This window comes from Anas platyrhynchos, chromosome 4 (assembly GCF_047663525.1).
Source record: "Anas platyrhynchos isolate ZD024472 breed Pekin duck chromosome 4, IASCAAS_PekinDuck_T2T, whole genome shotgun sequence".
Taxonomy (NCBI): Eukaryota; Metazoa; Chordata; class Aves; order Anseriformes; family Anatidae; genus Anas; species Anas platyrhynchos.
The window spans coordinates 4,270,935-4,293,788 of NC_092590.1; the positions used below are offsets into that span (position 1 = coordinate 4,270,935).

The 22,854-nt window shown below is 38.5% G+C and overlaps 2 protein-coding genes, 1 long non-coding RNA gene and 1 other non-coding gene across 8 annotated transcripts in view; 1 reads left to right on the forward strand and 3 right to left on the reverse strand.

Moving 5' to 3' along the window:
• PRSS12 (serine protease 12) overlaps nucleotides 1–6,032 on the forward strand; it is a 38,660-nt gene extending 32,628 nt beyond the window's left edge. The window contains exons 12-14 of one of the 2 annotated variants that reach the window (XR_003497082.3): nucleotides 1,371–1,651; nucleotides 3,194–4,017; nucleotides 4,708–6,032. Coding sequence is in view for 1 of the 2 variants with exons in the window: in XM_027456788.3 (XP_027312589.3) it covers nucleotides 1,371–1,651; nucleotides 3,194–3,501 (589 nt within the window). In the remaining variant the exon portion in view is untranslated. Of the gene's footprint in view, nucleotides 1–1,370; nucleotides 1,652–3,193 lie in introns of both variants that reach the window. The other variant, XM_027456788.3, reaches the window with a different exon arrangement.
• Nucleotides 6,033–9,500: 3,468 nt separating this feature from the next.
• On the reverse strand, nucleotides 9,501–12,347 carry LOC110352036 (uncharacterized). The gene is made up of 2 exons (XR_011808761.1): nucleotides 11,881–12,347; nucleotides 9,501–11,569 (listed from the first exon to the last, which is right to left on the reverse strand). It is a non-coding gene; the product is annotated as an uncharacterized lncRNA (long non-coding RNA).
• On the reverse strand, nucleotides 11,705–11,828 carry LOC113843670 (small nucleolar RNA SNORA24). Its single transcript, XR_003497339.1, has one exon. It is a non-coding gene; the product is annotated as a small nucleolar RNA SNORA24 (small nucleolar RNA).
• A 1,630-nt stretch (nucleotides 12,348–13,977) lies between the features above and the next one.
• LOC101796679 (N-deacetylase and N-sulfotransferase 3) overlaps nucleotides 13,978–22,854 on the reverse strand; it is a 76,370-nt gene continuing 67,493 nt past the window's right edge. For all 4 annotated transcript variants that reach the window (XM_027456786.3, XM_027456781.3, XM_005015917.6 and 1 more), the window contains exons 12-15: nucleotides 20,724–20,833; nucleotides 18,472–18,574; nucleotides 17,701–17,811; nucleotides 13,978–14,801 (exon numbers count right to left, since the gene is read on the reverse strand). In XM_027456786.3, the coding sequence (XP_027312587.2) occupies nucleotides 14,754–14,801; nucleotides 17,701–17,811; nucleotides 18,472–18,574; nucleotides 20,724–20,833 (372 nt within the window). In that variant the 3' untranslated portion in view covers nucleotides 13,978–14,753. The remainder of the gene's footprint in view (nucleotides 14,802–17,700; nucleotides 17,812–18,471; nucleotides 18,575–20,723; nucleotides 20,834–22,854) is intronic.

Genomic DNA, 22,854 nt, shown 5'->3' on the forward strand with positions numbered 1-22,854 from the left:
TACTATAAAGGTAGACTGAGAAGAGCATACTGTCTCAGCAAAGTACAATGTGATTAGCCTTTTCTGGTGTAATAGATGTGGTAACAGGGACCCAAGAGGGGATTCACCAGTTTCAGAGCAGAAATTCCTGGCAGGTGGCAGATGGCAAGGATTTTGACAGATTATCTGTAAGGATGCAGAATTTAGGATTTCACTGACGTCATACTTCAGATGGACAAATATGACCATACATATGACTCCAGAAACTAGTTAAGACCTATCAATCTTTATTACTCTGAAAAAAATCCTTAAGAGCAAACAAAAGTAAAAACAATGTATTGGGTGCTAATTGTACTCCCATGGAATTGTACCATATATTCTATCAGGAAAAGAACTAACTGAGGTCTTAGTGAGCTTTTAAAATGAAAAAATAACCAACCAACCAACCAAAAAAACAAGAGACAGACTAATCTAGAAATGAGAAAGAGATCTAATGCACGAGAGTGAGATACATTCAAGTGTTTTTTGTTTGATTTTGGTTAAAGAAGCTTACAAAAAAATACTTCTAGAAATTTCAAGGAGCTGGAGTCAGAATCCAAGCTTTTGCCAGATTTTAAAATAAATAAGTACACTCAACACTACTCCCTTGTTTGCATTTTCCTGAGAAGAGCTGTGTGCCCTGTAATTCAAAATCTCCAAAGGCATGCATAAAAAAATGTTATTTCAGCCACAGTAATCACCTCTTAAAGTATTTACCATTTAGTCTTAAATGCTGAATAGATTGGGGTCATGATAACAAATCTGACTTAAAGGCTTTCTGTCACTTTGAGAATAGGTGTTCATAATTCACATAGACTTCATTTTCCTTAATATACCTTTAGTTAACCAAAGATGTTTTTATCAGGTTATCTGTCTGTAGAATTAAAAGAGCATTTTCCTTCCTCAAGATTTTTCACAGCCAACCTACAAAGCTAGCTTGAATACTGTTTTAATTTCAGTAATTATTTAGGGCATTACAATGATGTTAAGTACTCAACTTTTAGTTAGAATCACTGGCAGTTTGTGTTACCCTTACTAAATACATTTATAACACACAATTTGGTTGCACCTTTGAAGTTAAGTGCCAGTCAAAGCGAATGGCTGTAAGAAATTGCGCGTATGTAAACATACAGAAAGGAACATCAGCTAATCCGGAATGCCAGGAAAAGTTAGAAGGTACTCTTTAGGAGACACTTGAACTTCAAGTAATATAGTATAGTAAGTAATACTTAACAGTATTGCTCGTAAAAAAAAAAACAACAATGTTGGTATTGCTATATGTGAGGAATAAAGACACTGATCAAATCTGACTTTGCATGAGCGAGCCCTGTTTGCTTTAATCTCAATCTCAGGTATGGCAATAACACTCGGAACTACGCCGTGCGAGTGGGAGATTATCATACGCTGGTACCAGAAGAGTACGAGGAAGAAATCGGAGTCCAACAGATTGTGATACATAAAGAGTACAGGCCTGACAGCAGCGACTATGACATTGCACTGGTGAGGCTACAGGGCCCGGAGGAACAGTGTGCCAGATTCAGTACCCATGTCTTACCTGCCTGCCTGCCCTTATGGAGAGAGAGACCACAGAAAACTGCTCCTAGCTGTTACATCACAGGATGGGGTGACACAGGTAAAAGTGTTTTAATGATTTCCACCCTCTGATCTCGCTACCTGAGGCTGCTTACTGAAAAAAAGGAAATTGAATACTTGAAGTGAGGAAATGCTAAAAAGTAACAATTTTACTCTTTTTATATACAGAAATATTTTCTCTCCTGGTCCTGAAACAGGAAGGACAACGCTTTGTTTAGTGAATTTAGTTTGTGCTTGAGAAGTGGTGATTAACCATGTCATACAAACCAGTTGGTATAATGGCCTCATTAAGATCGACAAGCATGAAGGAAAGGCTTATTTGCTGCCTGGCACACCCTGAATAACAGCATATCACCTCCCCCTTCCCCAAACGTAACTAGCAGCTCTAATATATTTAGGGTTTTTAGGTGAGTACAAGAGATACTTGAGAAAGGCTATCTAAATTACTCTGCTTCGATGGAGGCATGGATAGAAAATAAACACATAGTAGAATTTCAAGTAACATTTTTAGCCTCTCTTGTTACCATTGACATTTTTAATCAGCAGCTGGATTTATATGAGAAAAGATCTTGCCAAATCTTGAGAGCCTCAATACAACCTGCAATCCAGGTTTCTGGAATAAACTAGCTAGTCATTTTTTAGGTCAATACAGGACTATTATTCTTCAAGGGTCTTTCTCCCTAAAGTATTTTACAAGTTAATAAACACACTTCACTGTCATGTTTTTGTGAGGTTGAATACAGTGCAAGAGAGCAACCACGCTTGCTGCTTTGTTCCACTGATTCACTTGAACTGGCAGAGGCAAGGCCAAGTATCAGTTCTTCCTCTTTCTATGCGTCAAACTGTATGGACAGCTGTCTAGGTCAGTGTACTACAAGGAGATAAACTTGTAGGTCTGTTTTTTTTTTTCTTTCCTTTTTTGTTTTTCTTTTCTAAGAACCATTTTTAATTCATTACTTAGCGTTTTACACAATTCACTGAAAGTTCTGCAGTATTGTTTAGTTAGGGCATCTATTTAAGAAAACATTAGCCGCTGCAGTAATTGCCTCTAATTATGGTAAGAAATTACATAATTGCAGTGCTTCAGCTGAAATTTCATCTCACTATGTGAGTCATACTTAAGTCACAACCAGTAGGATTTTACCTTAGGAAAAAAAAAAACAAACAAACAACTTTCCAGCTTTAGTTTCCCATGTTTCCAACGGAAAAAAAGGTGCAAGCTAGAGAGAAAAAATAAATAAATAAAATAAAATAAATAAATGCCCCATAGAAGTTTTACAGCATATATTCTAAAAGTCACAAAAAGTGTGTTTATAACACAATAAATTCAAACCTTGGCAGAAGCCAGTGAGATTTACATGAGGTCTAAATCTTAAACTCTGAGCTTTTTTTAAAAAAAAGTGTCTCTCTATATTTAAATCTTGTATGTAACGCACATTTTTTTTTCAATACTTATTATTATTTTCAGTACACTTAATGCCGAAACAGTGAAAAGGATTGACAGCATAAATTGGATCCAATGCTATTTATGTTTCTGAGACAAAGCATCATACTGAGACAGTAACTTGAGTCCTCTTTTCAGGAAGGGCTTATTCAAGAACATTACAACAAGCTGCCATCCCCTTACTTCCCAAGAGGGTATGTGAAGAGCGTTATAAAAGGAGATTCACAGGAAGAATGCTCTGTGCTGGAAACGTCCAGGAACAGAAACGTGTCGACAGCTGTCAAGGAGACAGCGGGGGACCGCTGATGTGTGAACGCCCAGGGGAAAGCTGGGTCGTGTATGGTGTGACCTCCTGGGGCTATGGCTGCGGAGTGAAAGATTCTCCAGGTGTCTACACCAAAGTTTCATCTTTTGTCCCCTGGATAAAAAGCGTGACCAAACTATGAATGTCCTTAATCAAAACCAAACTCAATTAACAAGGTTTGAGGCAGGACAGCTTGAACAGCAGAGTGCACACAGCTGGGGCCCACAGTGGGTGGAAACACACATTTTCCTGATTCACGTGGTGTTTCTGTTTTTGTTAAATCCAAGCTGTATACACACAACCTTTCCAGTCAGGGACTACTATGCAAACAAAATCCTTCTGTTTTGAGGAAGTTTATATTGCGTGAACAAGCTACCATGCACCTATGATAAGTGGAAAAGTGACCTCCAGCTTAGAATAATGTTGGAGCAGGCCAGCTGGAGAGGTCCCTTTCAGACTCGCTGTTCATGGGAAGCTCCAAGCTACTTATGCTCCAAGATTTTCTGGAACTAATTACAGATCTCAGAGTTCATTTTCAGTCTAGTTTGTTTCATCAGTTCTTGACTGGTTTCTTATTATTCCTATGATCTTATACTCAGCTTTCTGGTTTGGACTCATGTTTCATTAGCTGATGAGACCATGAACAGGGCGATTCTTGGTAAGTAATTTTATGTATTAAGTGTTAGAAGGAAAGTAAGTGTCAATAGTCAGATGCCCAGCTAGCCTGATAAACATTATTACAGCTTAGTTCATAAAGCACATTCCCAAGTGAAGCAGGTAGTACGCTGGAAGGTAGTTTCCCTGCAAAGCTTCCCTCCACAGCTGTAAGAGTGAGATCAAGGAGGTGTTCAGACAATGCCTATCTAAAAAGGTCTATGAAGTCTTAAACTACTGTTTTCTACGGTAGTTTGTAGAAACAGTAGTTTGTACAATACAGTAATTTGTGTAATACTTTGACAACATTCTCATGTTTAGGTGCAATACTGTTTCAGATTGGTCTCATAGGAAAAGTGCGAATTATCTGAAATCAGTAACCTCAAAAGTCTCAAAAATCTTTTATCCAGTAACTGCTCAAATTAGTCAATAGTAACTTATGATACTACATGAAGAACTAGTTGTCGTATGTTCTCTAATGCCCTCTTATATTCTAAATGTCATTTAGCAATACCTATGAGCTACAGTTTTCAGTGACTTATAAAGTATTTATGTATCTTGATTCCCTGTGTTAATTCCTTTCACAAATACTTTCCCCAGGCTAAGAAAACCTTAATGGTTTATTATAAAAATGCACCAATAAAAAGTGACTGTAATGTCAAGACAAAAATTAAACAACTTACTATCTTTTCAGAAATGGCCGCCTCATTAAACTTAAAATCACAGGATCATTTGGGTTGGACGAGACCTTTGAGACCATCAACTCCAACCACCAGCCTGACCTACCGAGTCCCACCACCAAACCACTTCCCTTCATTCCACGTCCACATGGCTCTTAAATACCTCCAGGGATGGGCACTCCTCCACTTCCCTGGGCAGCCCCACCCAATACCTGACTGCCTTCTCTGTGCAAAAGTTCTTCCTAATGTCCAATCTAGTATTATCACAGAGAACAGAGGAAGCAATTACCATTTTAGTGCAACACTAATTGGGATCAGTCTTTCAGATAGTTAGCCTGAGACTAACTCCAGTCAACAGTGAACCATGAAAGTCCATACTACATCTGTAAGCTCTAAGGCCAACTGGACTGCCTCTAAGTGTACTCTGCATAGTACGTTTTTAACAAACAACCTTCTTAACATGACGAAATGAAAGCTGTGGGCCATGAAGTACCCCAGTGAGACAAACATGGCAGATGTGTGGTACAAACTGTGACTACCAGTTACTGTTCTCCTGTGTTTCCTTTCCCCAGTCACTCAAGCTGTGACAGTATTGTGGCCTTTTGTGAACAAAGTAGGATGTTTGTATTTGTGCTGTAAGTGGGCATTCATTCATTTCTGTTTGCTTCTGTGTCTCTGCTGTTGTAACAATATCCAAGACAACTTTATTTGCATACAAAAAGTGACAATGCTAGTGCAAGTGAGTGCATACTTATCCCTCAATTTCTCTCCGACCTCAAATTTAGTCTTCAACTAGCTTAAATGTCTTGTTGGAACTGGTGCTAAAATAGTATACATGAGGTGCTTTTAGATTTTAGTTTTCTCTAATTCTGCACTATTGGATTAGCGTGAAGTATATTATTTAAAAACCTACCATAAAATTGTAGTATTATGATCACCTACTGGTAGACCTATGTGAAAGACTGCTAGTCAACTTCAGAACCACTGATAAAAGACCCATTATTTTGAGACTTGTGGTGAAATAGACTACATAGTGCAATACATGTGTGATGTACAGGGGAAATCTTTAAGAGTTGCACGACAGAAGTACAATACGGAGAAGAAATTACATACTAAATGGAGTAAACATTTAGATTTAGTACTGTAGTTCATTAGTTTTTCTCTTTTAATAGAATGCTTTAATAATTAGAATTTAAAATGTTGCACTACAGTTTCCATGCAAACAGCATGCCTTTTTTAGTTTCTAAAGAAAGTGAAATTGTCTTTATGTTATGCCATTCTCATTTTTGTTCACTGAGCCTGACGACATAAACGTATGCAATAAAAGCTGCCACACTGACTAGAACTTCTATACATAATGTACAAGCAGATGCTGCAGGGACATCAGCTGGGTAACCTGTGTGTCAGTTTTCATAAATGAAGAAGGCTGCTCTTGAAAATACTGAAAAAGCACCTAAGCCTGAGGACATTTTCTTAGGGATGAAAGTTTGTCCTATACCACGGAATTCCTAGTGCTTGGTTAGGCTGTCATGAGCAAGTCTAGCCTACACTATTAAGAACATTTAAGAATTTGATGACCCTTGCTGCACTCCCCTTTGTTTAACTTTTTAGTTCATACCTGGTTGTGGAGGTTTTGTTGTTAAAGCAGGCTGATCACATTGCTTACAGTAGCATAAATTAAGAAAACACTTGTCACTTCTATTACTGGATTACATGACCATCTTAAACAGCGTGTAATTTATCTAGTTTCCACAATATTGAAGATCTATAGTTAAACGTAGTCCCTCTTAACTTCCTAAGTTTTTGTCTATCTTCCAGAGACAAAACATCAGAATCAAAGAACAGGGAAGCATTTCTGGCACTGACACACAAACTCATTTAAAATACATTCTAACTTTCAACAACTCTCTAAAGTATAGGCATGGTATGTGTAAGCACTGAACCACAGATAAAACAAGATCCCATTTTCTGGGCATTATATACAAAATATCTACAACCTCAGCTGTCTTATTTCTGGAAAAAAAATAACTACAGCACCATAAAGACTTATATTTAACAAGAAATCAGTCCTGAATAAATACTCTCTACCCTTTTTTGGTGTTAGAACAGGACTTTCATACTTTCAAGTGCTACAATATTTATAGTAAAAAAAAAAATAATGCTGTTATGATTTCAGATTTGCAATTACAGAACATTACTTACCATATATTAGAAGGCTAAAACAATTAGGCTGATGCAGCAGATAGGAGAACAAGAAACTCTGCATGAAATCAGTAAGCTAGTGGTAACAAAAAAGTTGGATTTTTTTTGTGCTGAGTAACAGCACATGCAGTTAGCTAAGGTATTAAGACTTCAGACCTACCCCATCCAAACTATGTACCTTCTCACATGCAGCAAGTCCTATTCCATTTATTTTCCATAGAAAACAGAAGCTGATCACAATTTCCTGCAAATATAACAAAGCAAGGATGAACAAATTCAAAAAGAAGCTTGTATTTACCTTTGCAAAGGAAAAAGACCGGGTTGGGTACAAGGTGGAGAGGTGTGAACTGCTGGATGTAACTGCAGATGGAGCAGGGTGCAGAAAAGTAAGTAGCATCTATGAAGGTAAGAGCTAAAATGCAAGATGAATGGATGGGAAAAATAGAAAAACAGTTGTTTGGGAATTAAATTTTAGGAGAAATCCTGAAAAACAAGCCATCCTAAACCACAGAGAAACGAAAAAGCTGCTTCATGTAAGAATACCTCTGTCATTACTTCAGTAACGAAGAAAACAGATTTTAACTACCGTCTGTGCAGGGGACTGCATGCTTGTAGAAAGTTTCTACCACTGGAAAGGCTACATAATCTCTCTAAGAGCTCTCACAAGAGATACTTGCAATAAACATCAGAGTTCAAACTCTTCTATTTGACCATAACCCTGAAAAAAAAAATAAAAATCCTCCCTTGATTGAAACCCACTGTGTAAATCCTAAATATACAGCAAAGGAGCTCCAAACTAGATGTTCACATATCTGACCTGGAGGCCGGGTGAAGCCATCAGGCTTGTTACTTCAGCCTGTGTCCTGCCTGCCACAACCTGTTCCCAAGAATCTTAAAGCTACTTCCCCCAATGATGAGACTCAGGTGGAAATCCCAGTGACTCGTGATTTGGCTCCCACAGGGAACTGACAGGAGAGCTGCATGGCCCTCCTGTGACTTACAAGCACTAATGCAAAAGGATCCTCAGTTACAGGAGCCAGAGAGATCGGTTTTCAAAGGGCAACTAATTAAAAAACAACTTATTATACACTGAAACTGATGAAACATTGATCAAAAAAAGGCAGCTATTGCCTGGTAAGAGGAGATACGAAAGGCTTTTTTGGATAACACACAGACAGCCACGAGCATGCCATAGCTAAAGGCTGCCACCAGAAGGCCTAAACTTAGCACTTCAGCAAACTTGAAAGAAAATGCTTCTCTACAGACCTTCATGCTATTTTCTTACATTTTGTACTCTTTATTAATACTGTTTAATGCCTTTCACATCCCTGGAGTAACTGATCTCCAACCCTACTCCTGCTTCTTCCTATTTTGTTTGCCTACATCTGGCTTTTTCCATGGAATCAAAGCCAGTCACAGAAAACAGACCTCAAAACCTGAGCAAACCATTTCACATGATGGGTCCCTGACAGACCAGCCATCCCAACTGCACCTGGGGTTGTAGCACCTTGCTGCCCTCACCTCGTTCTGGACATAGCTGCAGCCCTCTCTTGGCCACCAGCAACCTAGCATTTTCTTGTTCAAGATAACCAAGTAACTGCCCTTTTAGAACAGCTTGGCTAGCTTCTTTTAGGAAAGCACACGTTAATGCAGAAGTCCACTTTCAGATAAGAGGAAATTCACAGTACATGCTCGTGATTATCAGCTACCAGATTTGGCAGTCACAGATTTGTAATCCTACATAGGAAATATTATATGATAGGGTTGTATGCAGAGCTGCTTGAAAGAGAAGTAACCACACACCACCAATTAAACAGGTGTAGTAACACTTATAGCTCCACACAGAATATACATTCAGCTTTATTTTGTCATCAATGGCAGTACTAAAAAAAATTTCCTATGATGACAGCTCCCTGGTCTTCCTACCAGACTTTCCTATTCCAAAACTTCACTAAGTCATTTCCTGAGATCTAATCCACGTTGTAATTTAAATCTGCAACTCCCCTCACATCCACTTCAAATAGGATTTTATTACTCCCTCAGTCATCAACTACACTAGATTTACTGCAGTGCCTACCTGATCTCAGTTCTAGCTTGATGTCCTCCCTCCCCCCCCATCGTTTCCATTCTTTCAGAGCCATCCACTTCAATTTTTCAGTTTGGAATGATTTGCAAAGGATTTCCTTACTAACAAAGATATTCCACAGGAAGTTCTAACTGGCAGAGAACTGCAATTATCTACAACTAAGTTTGCTTACACATTTCGGAAGTGAAAGCTTGATCTTGTCCCATTCTTTAAACCACATTAGGTAAAACATCCCTCAACAACTAGAACTGAGCTATTGGTTATGTTCAAAATACTTGTCCTCCCCTGCAGCAGTAATGTCTGATTAAGACCATGTGGCCTGTGGAATGTTTCCCAGACAGAATCAGTCAGTCACTACTTTGGCCTGAAACCACACAGAGCTGCAAATACAAGGCCCAGCTACCAAGATGTGTATCCACACAACAAGCACGTTTAGCCATGCATCAGTGATTCCCAAGTTCGTAGGCAAGTCTAGTCTTTGTTATCAGTACACTTATAAGGAAGAAGCGACACTTTCAGTGAATCTCAATGTCTTTTTATTGACTCATTAATACATTTGAATGCATCACAATCGCATATATTGAAATTAAGACTGTGGATGTTCACATGCATTTTCTAGACTTCCCAAACTTACCTTTGTCTTTTGGACTACACGTATACTCCTTGAGACCTTTCTAAGGCAGTTTATTTAGCAGCAGAAAAGCAGCCATCAAAAGGTGCACATCATCAGATTTAAAAATACTGCAGTACGGTCAGCCATGTGACAGCATAGCCACTGAACAACTGAGAGATTGTAATAGCTTAAAATTTAGAGATGGCCCTAAGGCAGGAGCAGACAAATTTTGGAAGGCAGCACAGAAAAAAAACATAGTTGGGATAAGGTTAATGTAATTTGTGGACGAAGCTGTCCTGTTCCGATTGCTCGTGGAGTAGTTTGTGATTCACCCACAGTGAGATTAAGACACAAACAAGGTCAAATGTTGTCTACCAGATTACTTTTATATGTGGATCAAAAGAGAAGTGGTAGTTAAGAAAAAATTAATAGAAAAAGTATGGAAATAAAAGCAAAGGGATCTTACAGATTGCAAGTGATGGTCACCACCATAGCATCCCATTGATCTGCTGTCTTCAGTGATCTGGTGTGGAGGGTCCCTAATGTCTTGCAAAAGTACTGTCTTTTATAGTGTTCCCTTGTGCTTTTTTCCCATCTGGTTTCCAGGGTAAATGGCATATAGCCAGTTCATCGCCATGCATATTCTTGATAAGATCAGAAAGCACACACAGTAACCCTGTGTATATACGATTGGTCAAGACCGCTCTTACCAGGCGGGGAGAACCCTGCTATCTCGTGGTTAGCACGTGCTGTACTACCATTTTCCTCCTGCCCACACATGGTACTGCCCTTCAGCAGGGGTCCTCAGTGGCTGTGCACCCCCATAAGGGTAGGTGAACATAAGTTAACCTGACCAATATGCCTGTGCGCTTGCTTGTTATGCTAGCAGCTTTTGTCAAGTAATTTCCTGTTCCTCCATGAGTTTTGTGGCCCATGCATTCCAGTTTGTTTGGGCACCAGACAATCAGAAAGAGATGCGTTTGCCACAGGGACAGGCAGGTCTACGTTGCTAAATACAAAACACTGTGAACAGTGTTTGAGACAGAGCTGCAAGAGTCAAGGCTAATTTCAAGCACATTAAGCTAGATCCCAGGTCCTCTGTGCTTTTTGTAAAGAGCAGAGAGAGACTGCAGAACGTCTAGGCTGTAGGTTTCACCTTAATTAGAAAAGCTCATTTATGTCTGAAGTGAAATTAAGACCTAGCCCAAAAGTAGGATTTGCCTACTCTGTTTGACAACCAGAAATACTACTGCTTGCAAAGAGCATTAATTCTAGAAGCTCAGACACATCCACCCTTCAGTTAAGTAAAAGTTTGAAATTCTAGTTACAACTACTCCACGTTGAATTTAGCCCCATCTTCTGTCATCACAACTCCAGAACGTTTTTCCCCTGTAAAGGCAATTAGAAGCAATTTAAATTTGAGGCAATTTAATATTGCTACTGAAAACACGCAAGGCAGAGAACATTACTAAACAGTACAATGCCTTCCTAGAAGTTGTAAGCTGCTCTGAAACAAAACTATTACAATCATCTAGACACCTCTCCCTGCTCCAGCAATTCCAGATCACTCTAAGCACTCACTTCACTAAATTAGCAATGTGCTGATCATTAAAGCTATGCCCCTTGCACAGATAGCAATGCACACTTTTGCTCTTGGTTATGTTTTTCTGTCAGTAAAAGATGAGCATCCACACACGAGTCAAGTATGGCTTAAAAAAACCCAAACGAACAGAATAAATCAAAATCAAAGTCAATAAAAATCAAGCCTATACCTCGATTTCCGTGCTGATCAGTCGAAACCCTGCTAGTTTTTGTACAGCGATTAAACTGCAAAGCGGTGTGAGGGTATTATTTTTGCTCCAAACCTCCCTTCCAAGAGCTGAGGGCAGCACATACCCGGCCACGTGGCTCTTCGGCGGGGAGAGGAACTTCAATGGCGTCTCTGCACTTCCGGCCTCCGGGCCGATAAAGAAACCTTTAAAATAAATAAATAAATAAATAAAAAGGTAGAAAGACTCGTTTAAAGCCCGAGTACCGACCGCTTAAGGGAAAACCCAACAAGTCAAAGGCCCGCCAACGCGCCGCGCCCCTCCGCCAGGCTCGCCGTGTTCCTCGCTACAGTCAACGACTGCTACCAACGCGCTGGTAGGAGCTTTGCCAATTAGCGAGGAGCTGCTCTGCCATGCCTAGGAAGGGGGACAGCCACGGGCGGCAGCCCCCATGGAGACATGGAGCGCACCCCCAACCTCCTCCGCCACCGCCATTTTCCCCTCAGGCGCCCCTCACCCTGGACCCGCTGCCCTCACGGGGGGCACGAGGCCCAACCGCCGCCCCACGCGCTCACCAACGGCCGGCTGCCGACCCCACCAGGCAGAGGAAGAGGCAGAGGAAGAGGCAGAGGAAGAGGCGGGGAGAGGGGCGGCTCCGGGCCGTCCCTCTGTCCCTCTGTCCCTCTGCCTGCCCCCCGCGAGGAAGCGCCCACCTGAAGGCGGTGCCTGCGCACTGCGAACGTGGAAGGAGGGAATGGGGAATGGCGGGTTTAAAACGCTTCCAGTCCGGCAATCACTTGGGAAATAACGGAAGGAATGATGGCAGGCCGGGTCTGGCAGGCGGCTAGAACTTGGTTGAGGGCTGGGGCTGCCGGGTTGCTTGGGCTCAGTTGTGTGCCAGGGAGTGGAAACACCAGCAGCTCGAGTGCGTGGTTGTCCGGCAGTACCATGGGATAACTGCTAGGGCTGTACAAAAGTACGGAGACAAACCTATGCAGCCCTACCAGTCCTGCCAGTGCCGTGTGTGAGCCTCGGCTGCTCTCACCTTGAACAGTTTGCGTACAGAAACTTATCTCCACTCTGTCAAGAGCGTGACAGCAGTGGCTCCTGCCTTTAGGTCATGATGTTTTCCGTCCAGAATGCAGTCGATAGCTGAAATACACGTACCGTGTTTGTATAAACAATTAGACACACATTTATTTATTTATTTATTTATTATACCAGAGTAAATTGGGTTCAGAATTGAGCTGAACAAAGGAGCTTTACCAGGAGACTTAATAGCAGAGACATTCTTGATGAGACAATGGAGGAGACAGACTAGCAGGTTTCTTCAAGGGTAAAGAGTCTGTTTCCCTGGTATGAATAATAAAGGCTATGGGAAGCCCCTACATTATGGCTGAACTAGGCCACATCTGTTAGGAAAGACTCCTACCTTTTGGAAGAGATCTGGTAGTGACCTTGTAGTACTAGACTGACAGGTCTCCTAGGTACGTAGGTAGCTGAGCAATTAAAAGTATATAAGCCTTTTCTGTCTCAATTTCTCTAGACAATGAGAGGATCAGAACAGAAAAAGGGAACTGAAGAAAGAAAATAACTATTAAAAAAGACAGAAAAGTTACTTGACAGAAAGCAGACTGGAGAATAATCAGACTCACGATATGCTATTCAGATCGATCACCCTTAATTTGTCTAAATTCCTCCTCTATTCAGGTTTCCTTAGCCCTTGGTTTCACCTGTTAATTCCTCTCCTGTTCCTGTGCTTTGTCCTTAATAGATGCTGACTACTATGCTTTCTTCATCCTCCTGGTTCCCAAAGACAAAAGAAGGCATCCTTTGCCTTAGAACTCGGAGAGGTTTGGGTTGGAAGAACTGAAAATAAATATTAAATAAAAGCAGATAAACTGTATCCAGAGGTCAGCCAGGTGTTATTTGTAGCAAAGATAGTTTCTGTTTGCTTAGTACCTTTCTGTTATTTCTTTACTACTCCATTTCTGTTACTCTTAGAGATTATAGAGATGGGTATGAGAAAAGAAGCTTAGCCTTCTGAATGTATATTCTGCCTTATTTCTCTGTAATTAAAATAATATTTTGTTAACATAGGGCTTGTATTCTCTACACCTATATGAAGATATTAATTGGCTTTTGCCGATACTTTTTTTGCTAGATACTACAGTTTTCTGTTCTGATTTCACTGATAACAGCAAAATTTCCTTTGGACATTTGTACCATCATTTAGACATTTCTCCTTAAAAAAAGTTCTTTCATATCTGTGTAGGCTGATGCATTGGCACAACTAGTGAATCCCCAAGGCAAATAATTTGAATAAAGTCTCCTTGTTCTCTTAAAAATAGCCAAGCTCTGGACATGTTTCTATAGCACATTAGAAATTTCTGGCACAAGAAGTAAAAAAGAAAGAGAGTAGCAAAAGCAGGAAAATGAGCAGCTGCATAAAGCAGTAACATTCACTCAGAGAGAATAAGCAATATTTTTCATTTGTGAAAACATTTCATGGTGCTCCCATGGTCCTGGCTTGTGTTGTAGCTCAGTGTCAAGCTGCTAACAAACCTGGAAAAGGACAACTTTTATAAACAGAAAAATCACTTCCACACATCAGTACATTTTCTTATCAGAGTTTATTGTTGCACTTCAGATATCATGCCACTATCAGAATAATATCTATTTTTATTAAAAAAAAAAAATGAGAAAAATGTTTCCAGCAATTTTCATTCAATGTGAATGACAAGAGTATTACATCTATAAACACTGAAATATCTAATTAATTTCTTCCTGAGGAAGTTTCACATCTTTAAGCAATGAAAAAGGATATTTTGTACAAGATAGTCTGCAAATCATTGAAACTAATTCTTTCTGCACAAGTAGAACTGGGAAGATATCACAGTATTTCAGGAATGTTTGTTGAAATAGTTAAGTGAATTCATATCAGACTCCATGTTTACACCCCCTAATGGTCACTTTCTACTCACACATTGATTTGTAATGGCACAGATATTTGAGGAAGTCAAATTTCAGAATTGTATTTATGAAAATAAATGTGAAGCTCACATAATCAAACATTTCTTAAAGGAATTGCTTATGCAGTTATCAACCATGGAAACAAAAACCATAGCCATGTTACCAACCACATTAAAACACCTGACTTTAACTAGCAAGTATAAATTTGTTGTGATAAATCACTGTTTTTTAGAAGTGTTAATAATGATAGTTTATTTCTGAAAATCAAACACTGATTGTAGGGAAGTTGTAAACAGAGAGGCAAACTTTGCCAGGCAAATTCATGTTGTATGACTTGCTTACTCAGCTGTACTGCATCCTGTTATCTGGGGGGTAACACATGTAGCTTGTCTGCATGCTTTGCTCAGACTTCATTCTTCACCAAGTTGACTGCACATTAAAAGTTATTCTGCTTTTTAAAGCGTCCTGTTAAATGTAAGAACATCTTTACATAGAATAGTTCTGGAGGAAAATAGCATGGCTTCATAGCTTCTTCGTATAAACCAGTTATAACCCAGTATGACAGACTCAGAACTGCAAAGACCTCTAGCTGTTTGCCTTTACTTCTCTGCTGCTCTGGAGCCTCAGCCTAGCCCACCTAGCCTACCAGCAGCTGCCCCTCCAGCACCTCTTCTGGAGATGCTAATGCCTAGCAGCTGCGTCTCAGTAGGAGCTCTGACTTAACACACATCCAGAATCACGTCCTTTTTGGATACACAGTTCCAGGGCCAAAAGGTCAAGTTACTTTGTTCACAGTATTGATCCAGGTGAAGTTAGCAGAGGAATCCATTGAAGATTTGCCTAGGGACTCATTAATTTTGTTTCAATCTTAGGAAGGGCACTAGGAGGGTACAACAGCTCCTCCACCAGGACTTGAGAGCCACCAAGGCACTTCTTGCCAGAGCACAACCTTTATGTGTGGCTGCCAAACCAAGCCTAGTCCACTCAAGGCACGGCTGTGCATGTGGGATTTACTGTCCCAGTTCTGCTGGGGCCTTGGTTTCCCAGAGAAAGACAGAAATGGAGCTCCTGAAAACAAAGTCTAAACTATGAAAGTGGCTGAAGCTCACTTCTCCAGCACGTAGGAAGCACTCAATTTGTGAAGATCTCAGGCATTTTATAGTTCTAAAATTTTTCCAATTTTCTTCTATTATACATTTTTCTTCTATTTTAAATGTTTGATTGATGATCTATTTTAAATGTTTGATCAGGTTATATAAATGGTAAAATCAGTCATGCCAGGATGAAAAACCCAAGTATTTTCTCCAGTTAGTCAATTTACTTGTAACAAATCCATATAAATGCTTAAAGAGCTGTCCATAGCATGCAGAGAATTTGCATTTACAGATATTCAGAATTCAGAGTGTTTCTTTTATCAAATAAGAGTGTTTTAAGACATGTCAGCTTTTGGGCCAAATCCGTATGACAGTGAATATCTAAAATGAAATGTAAATTTTCATTCTCTCTAATAAATAATAAAGATATTCATCTTAAAAATGTCTACTCTAGTAGGTCCTCCTCATTAATCATGCATATTCCCTTAGCAAAAATGTGCTGCATAAAGAATATTGTTATATACAGCAAATTGCTCTAGAATTTTGCTTTACAGGCCTATCAAAACCAGGTATTACATACACAAAATCAATAAATAATAAAGTTTACCAGCTAGAGGTACAGTAAGGATCTCAACATCTGTTTTCTATTTAGGGAGTAACAGACTGCTTTTCATTCTATTAACTTGAAATTTAAATTATGAGATTACATAAATGTTGTAAAACAGCACTGAGACAAAGAAAGTTTTTCCACCACCTGATGCATGTTTTTATCTAGTCATCCTAAAACAAATTATGATAATAGTACATATCTACTGTAAAAAGCATTGCATTTAGTACTGTAGCTATCTTTCGTATTCACTACCCCTTCATGCCTTTAGAAACATTCAGAGCCAAAGTTCAGTGGAGAAACAGTAAGGCCATACTCAGCTGAAATTTTCAACAGTCTTCTTTCTCAACTTTTAAGTACTATTAGAGTATATCTCATACTTAAACTGATATTATGAGATGTGCTACTGAAATGTACCAAAAATGTAAGGCTGGATATTTGCGTTTTTTCATTATTAGAGCCCAATTTTCTACCATGACCTGTGGTTTTTTTTTTTTTCTTCCCTAAAGCTTATTTCTAAAATTTAATACCAAATATGTTCACCTGGAAAACAGACAGATTTTTGCAGCCGACAAACTGAAGGTCACTGCACGATGCTACAGTTTTGATCAGGTTGAGGGTTCTTGGAATGCACACAGCATAGATTGAAAAGCAAATAAATTAAGGAAAAATACTGGTGCAAATTAAGGCAATCTAAGTATGGATCTGTTTCTGCTCTTTACCAGTTTTCATTTGAGTGGCTACATTCCTGATTCACAGCAATGTACATGTATCTGGATTTGGCTGCTCATAGAAGCCAGGCGTGAAGGCTGTTATTGCACTGCTTCAGTTTGGCTCAGTTGTTGAAGTATAATACTGCTCATAAGGATTTTATTGCAACATTTGTGTTTTACATCACCAATTAAATTTCTGTTCAGATACAGGCTACATTCTGTATTTTGCTGCTTCAGACAGTGCAAAATTAGGCAGCAATTATGGACAAAGGCCTTTATCGCATTATAAGAGTTTGTTACTACAGGCTATAATCATAGGAAATGTTTTTTTTTTTTCTTTTGCTTACACTGCTTTTGCCTGTGGATTCCAGATTTTGCTCCGTGTGTTTTGTTGCTGTGCACACCTAAATCGTGTATGATGGCTGTACTTCTCACCTTTATTAGTATATACTTCAGGTATTAGCAAGCTGATTCCAATGGCAGAAGTACACTTGGCATTTTATGCTACATTAAATTTTCTTATTTTATGCAAGACACAATAATCAATGCAAAGAAAAACTGTCATCAGTCTAGCAATGAACTACAAAACCTACAGGAGACACAATACTTTTAAACTGATATATAAAAATGTAAGTATTTACTGTGAAATTGGACAGGTCATGTATCTCTGAAGCTTATATCAGCTGCAATTAACTTCCACATATGTGCACAGTAGTCCACAAGTCCACAGGCCCAGAAACGTTAATGAGAAAGATCTGGCCCACCAGAGGTCTAAGAAACACATGTATTTTCACAATCCACATGCCAGCATATGGAAATAATTTCTATCTTTTACTTTTTTTTGCAGAGGTATATTTTACAAGACTTTCTGGTAGCTACTGGAGACTTTAGGTAGGATGACTGAAGTGTGGAAGAGATTTTAAAAAGACTTTTTTTCAATGCTATCTTACTTTCTGTAGTTCCTGTCTCAGCCACGATGGCAGAGGTTGTCCCAATTTGTGTAGGAGTTTTGACAGTTCCACATTGTGATCTCTGTAGTAGGTTGACAGAAAAGCCCTGCACTGATGGATATAAAAGCAGATATTTTTATTTAATAAAATGCTGTACTGTAATTGCCGTGAATTCTTAGTTTCAAAGTTTCTTTTACCTGTGTCAAAACTTTACTTTCTCCTATGCAATTTATATATTTTTTTATGATATCTACTGCATACAAGTTTAAGCTCATCAATTATCATCTGAACTTTAACAGATAATTTCAAGAAACAGAAGGTGTCCATAACAAACACTGGTGTCAAAGCAAAGGATCTGATCTGCTCTCAGATAGACATGTAAATTAAGAATTGCTCTGAAGCTGGTACAGCTACTTTGAATTTACTGAAGTTTATTTTTCAAACAGGTGCCAAATTTCAAAATTAGTTTTTATTTTTTTCCTTAAACAAAACAAAATACCACCACAAAAAAAAAAAAACACCAAACAATCAAAAAACCCCATACCAAAAACCCAAACACAAACAAGAACTTAAATTCTTCACATTTGATATAAAGAACTAAAAAAAATGGTGTTCTCCACAACTACTTTAAAGGCCTCATTTGTAGGGAAAGGTAGTCAAATAATTAATGGCTACTTGATTTTGTCTTCTTTCCTTTCTTATGTTTTTGCCTTTGTGGTGTCTCACTTATGGCTAAATCCCTGTATAATGCCAATGAGTATAATGGTTTACCTCAGAATCCATCGGAGGGTATTTTCTACCTTTGCTCTTTCCAAGACACTTGGTTTTTCCTTCTTCCAGAAGCTGACACCAGAAACCTTTATGTGAATCGAACCTGAAACAAGTATTTTGTACACTTTCAACACAGAAATATAAGAAAATAAGAGCTTAAGAGCAATTCTTAAGAGCTATTTTTTGCTCCAAAAAAAAAAAAAAGTCATTTCAGGAAAAAAGGCATCAAACAAGTGGAGAAACGGAGAAGCTGAAGAGATTTAACAGGAGCAAGGCATTAAGAACTTGCTCCAGACACAACAAATGAAGTAAATAAAGAGAAGAAAAAGGACAGAGGCAGGAGCCAACAGTTATCCTGGAAAGACTGTATCTTGCAGTGTAAAGTCTACAAGATGCTGCAAGGAGGATGCATCTCTGAAGTTTATACCAAAAAAGATGGTACCTATGTGTGATACAATGAGGTGATTATTAAGATTATTGTTGGGGAAGACAGATTTAGTGTGGGCAGAGGTACTGGCATAATCACTGTAACAAAAATACTTATGTGCAGTCTATATATGTTATCATGTAGACTTTGGACACAAATTTTAGGCACATTTTAAGAATTACATCATGTCTTCCAAGAATACATTCTTAGTCTATGGAGAGTAGGCATGCAGAAAAAAAGGCAGGGCTTTTGCTTTCAACACAGACATAGGTAACATCTGTGTTTGTTGTTTCAGACATATTATAGTTCGGAAGTCCAACAGAAAGCAATGTATTTACCAGACAGCTACACTGGGCTAAGCAATGGGTTTTGACTTCTCCCTTAGAGAGCTTTTGACAGCAAAGATGGAAAACACTTCTTCCAGCTGGGCTTAGGTTGATTTCATCAGCTCAACGTAACCACCATGCACATTTTTTTCTTCTTAGTTATCTCTGCCCAAATTATAAAAAGTGAATCTTAAGATACTTAGCCTACAGTTCACTTCCAAATCCTTCACTCCCATTCTGTAAATTTGGTATACTGGTATACCAATATACATAAAATACACACTATTGGCATTCCTTGCAGGCAGGACAGTACAAACCCAGAAAGTACAAAACTCTTCTAATTCTATGGAGAAATGATACACAAATCCAATTTTTTTTTTTTGTTTCACATTGCTATACTGCAATCTCAAAATTATGAGTAAAAATAATTTGTATTATTTGTATCTCTTTTGTAAAAATACATGTGACAATTAAATTATTTAAAGACAAATTAATTACTGGTGTTAGCAAGCTGGTAACAGCTGAGAAGACAAACTGGCATCAGTGCACTCTAATCAAAAAAGTTGCTTTATTTCTGTGAACATTACCTGGGTACGAAGGCTGACATAAAGGAAAATGCATGCAATAGACTTAGATGCAGATGGGATTAATTCACAGTATCCAGGCCAAAGGCTTCAGTATTTAAAAAAAATCAAACAAAAACAAACAAACAAGCCACCACCACCATCACCAAAACAAACCAAAAAGCCAAACAAATGAAATATGTTTTCAATAGACTCAACTTCAGGGATCATTTGTCCCTTTACGTCTTTACAATGCACTTGACTATCTCATGGAAAATGAAAGTCTGTTTTGCTACCTGTGCCATAAAAGAGAATAGAATACAACTAGATGAAACTATTAAATAAATAAATTTCTAAGAAATGAAAACATTCTTTTCTGCGAGCTTCCTATAAGGACAGATAATAGACTCCTATTGAAAAGAGTAATCCTGTCAATCTTACTTTAAGGGAAACCAAATCTAAGTGTCAGAATCCAAAGAATTTGTGTACATGTGTATTTATGACATACAGAGTGGATGTTATATTCTTGACTGATACTGTTGAATCTTGCAGCTAACATCCAAAACAGAAACTAAGTATTCTTCCTTTCTCCTTATGCATGTCAGTATTCCATGTTCCATTTGCTGATGGAAATAAAATTCCTTTTTATTCATCCAAAATTCACTTGCAGTTCTCACAAAGCAGTATTTATTTTGTCCATTTGTCAAATGTCTACTCCAGTAACAGTCAAACTCCACATTTAGTGACTTCAGTGTATGCTTTACAGGAAATCTAACCCTGTATTGTGCTCTTTTCCAGACACCAATGAATACATCCTACTACACTTACATGAGGGGAGAAGTATGAGAGGCTTTGTTTTGTAGTGACCTTATTTACAGATTAACTGGTATTTTAGGAACATATGAACAAGCAATAATGATGACAAAATTAACTCACGTTAGGGCTTCAGAGTAATTATAATGAGGAGAAACTCCCAGAAATTTCTGCACTTCATCCATTACGGTAGACGGGTCAGTTCTTAGCTGCTGTCCATCAATAATTAGCAACTACAAAAAATAAAATAAATGGAAGTTTAATTTGAAATTCATTATGTCAAGTTTCAAACTGGAACTTCTACCTCTGTCAAAGTCATTCATTATATGATGAGAAATGCCCTAGATAATTGGTCCAGTTTTATTTGTCATTATCATTAATGAGTAGGATAATGACATGTTAATTAAATCTGAAATGATATCAAATTGGAAGCTGTTGTGGCAAAAGAGAAATAGCAGTGAAGGGCCTAGAAATATAAGAAATGTTGCAGGAAACTGAATGAGACTTGTCCAGAAAAGAAAAAAAGAAAAGCTGTTAGTGTCTAAAGAAATATTAATTCTCACAGACACGGGAATATACAAATATATGTTACAGTCACATTGAAAGGCTTGTCACTGGAAATGACCGAAAAGACAAAAAATAGTAGGTAGATGTTAAGTTAAATGCCTTACTTCTGAAACTATACAAGAATACAAAATATTATGAAAAACACTTGAGAATATGAATGAAGGTAACGATGACATCATGACAGGCATGTAGATACAGAATGTGAAATACATCTCTAAGAAAGCCAGGTGCTGGAAAGCAATTTCTTCTTTTTGTAACTGCTTGATCATATATGCACTCACACCAGTCCACTTCAGATAGGGCTACCCTTTTACCTGGACATGAATCTTCATGGAAATAAACAGTATCTGAGGATTATATCAAATGCAGTATCATGCTTAAACGACCCACTGAAATGGATTAGGCAAGCATTCATTTCCTGTGATGGAAACAGCTTTACATTTTCCATCATGTTTTGGTGATGAAAAGGAGGGGGGCAACAAATCTGCAGACGGTTCAATGGTCTCATTCCGTATGCAGTGCTGAAGCTTGCTCTTTATGCAAGGACAGAGGCTATGATTTGCTTCCAGGATTGGATGAAGCTTATTAGGTTTGCAATTCTATAAGGTTTCAGAGCATAATCAAAAGGAAGAAAATGTCTTTTTTTTTTTTTTGAAAGATCAGTCTTTGGAATTACCCATATGTGGATTTAGAGATGTGGATTAGTGAAGTATCAAGCTGTTCAGAAATCAGTAGCTCATCCCAGAAGTCTTTCAAATCAGATGCATTATGACTGCTTGAGTCCAAAAATGAACCTGCTGTTTTACTAAGAAGTAAGGTCTGAAAGGCTTCATAGCACAGCGGTCAAAAAAGATCCCAAGTGGGGAATATTTCCATCCAAAAGAAAAAGAATGAAATTTCTTCTTCAGTATTTAACAAATAGAAAAATCTGGGCCATCCCTGCTTCTGCCACGCGGAAAAAAAAAAAAAAAAAAGATGTGTAAGAAAAAGTTTTGCCAATGGAAATTGATTCAAATTCTTGACACTTTCAGGGAGCAGACAACAAAATATATTAGGGGAACTTTACCAATCCTTGTTGCAACTTCTGCCATTTACTATATGCCTACTGACTAAGGCTCTACAAGGCTGTATTTCTAAGCCGATCTGTTTTTAGGTGTAGCTTATGTAACTGTTTCATGCTTCAGCAGTTCTCTAAAATTGCTAACAAGTTTGGATATAACCTACCATACGCTGTTGCTTTTGCAATGCAAGTTAACTCCTAATACTTTAACAGAGAAAATATAAAGCTATCAGGGCTGGTTCTTCACCATCATTGTGGGAGGCAAAATCTGGCAAAATTCTGTCTGATGATGCGCACTGTTCAGTACTCATCAGTTACTTTGGAGAAAACCTAATGAAAATATGTTGTAGAAAATTTCATACACGTATCATGATATGACAGTACTGTGTATCTCATGAATTCTGCAAGGCTGCCCCAAAAGAGAATATGTGAAGAATAACACCAACTAGAGGCTACAGAACTTCTTTGGCACACTCTAAGAAAACAGAAGGTATGGACTCCAGCCAAATTGTCTCAGCTAAGCAAATCTGGGCTAAACAGAAGGTTCAGGCTGCAGCCAACCTCCCTCAGCTAAAGTTATCTTTAAATGTTGGGTGAGGAGCAGTGCCAGACACACTGTTAATGTCA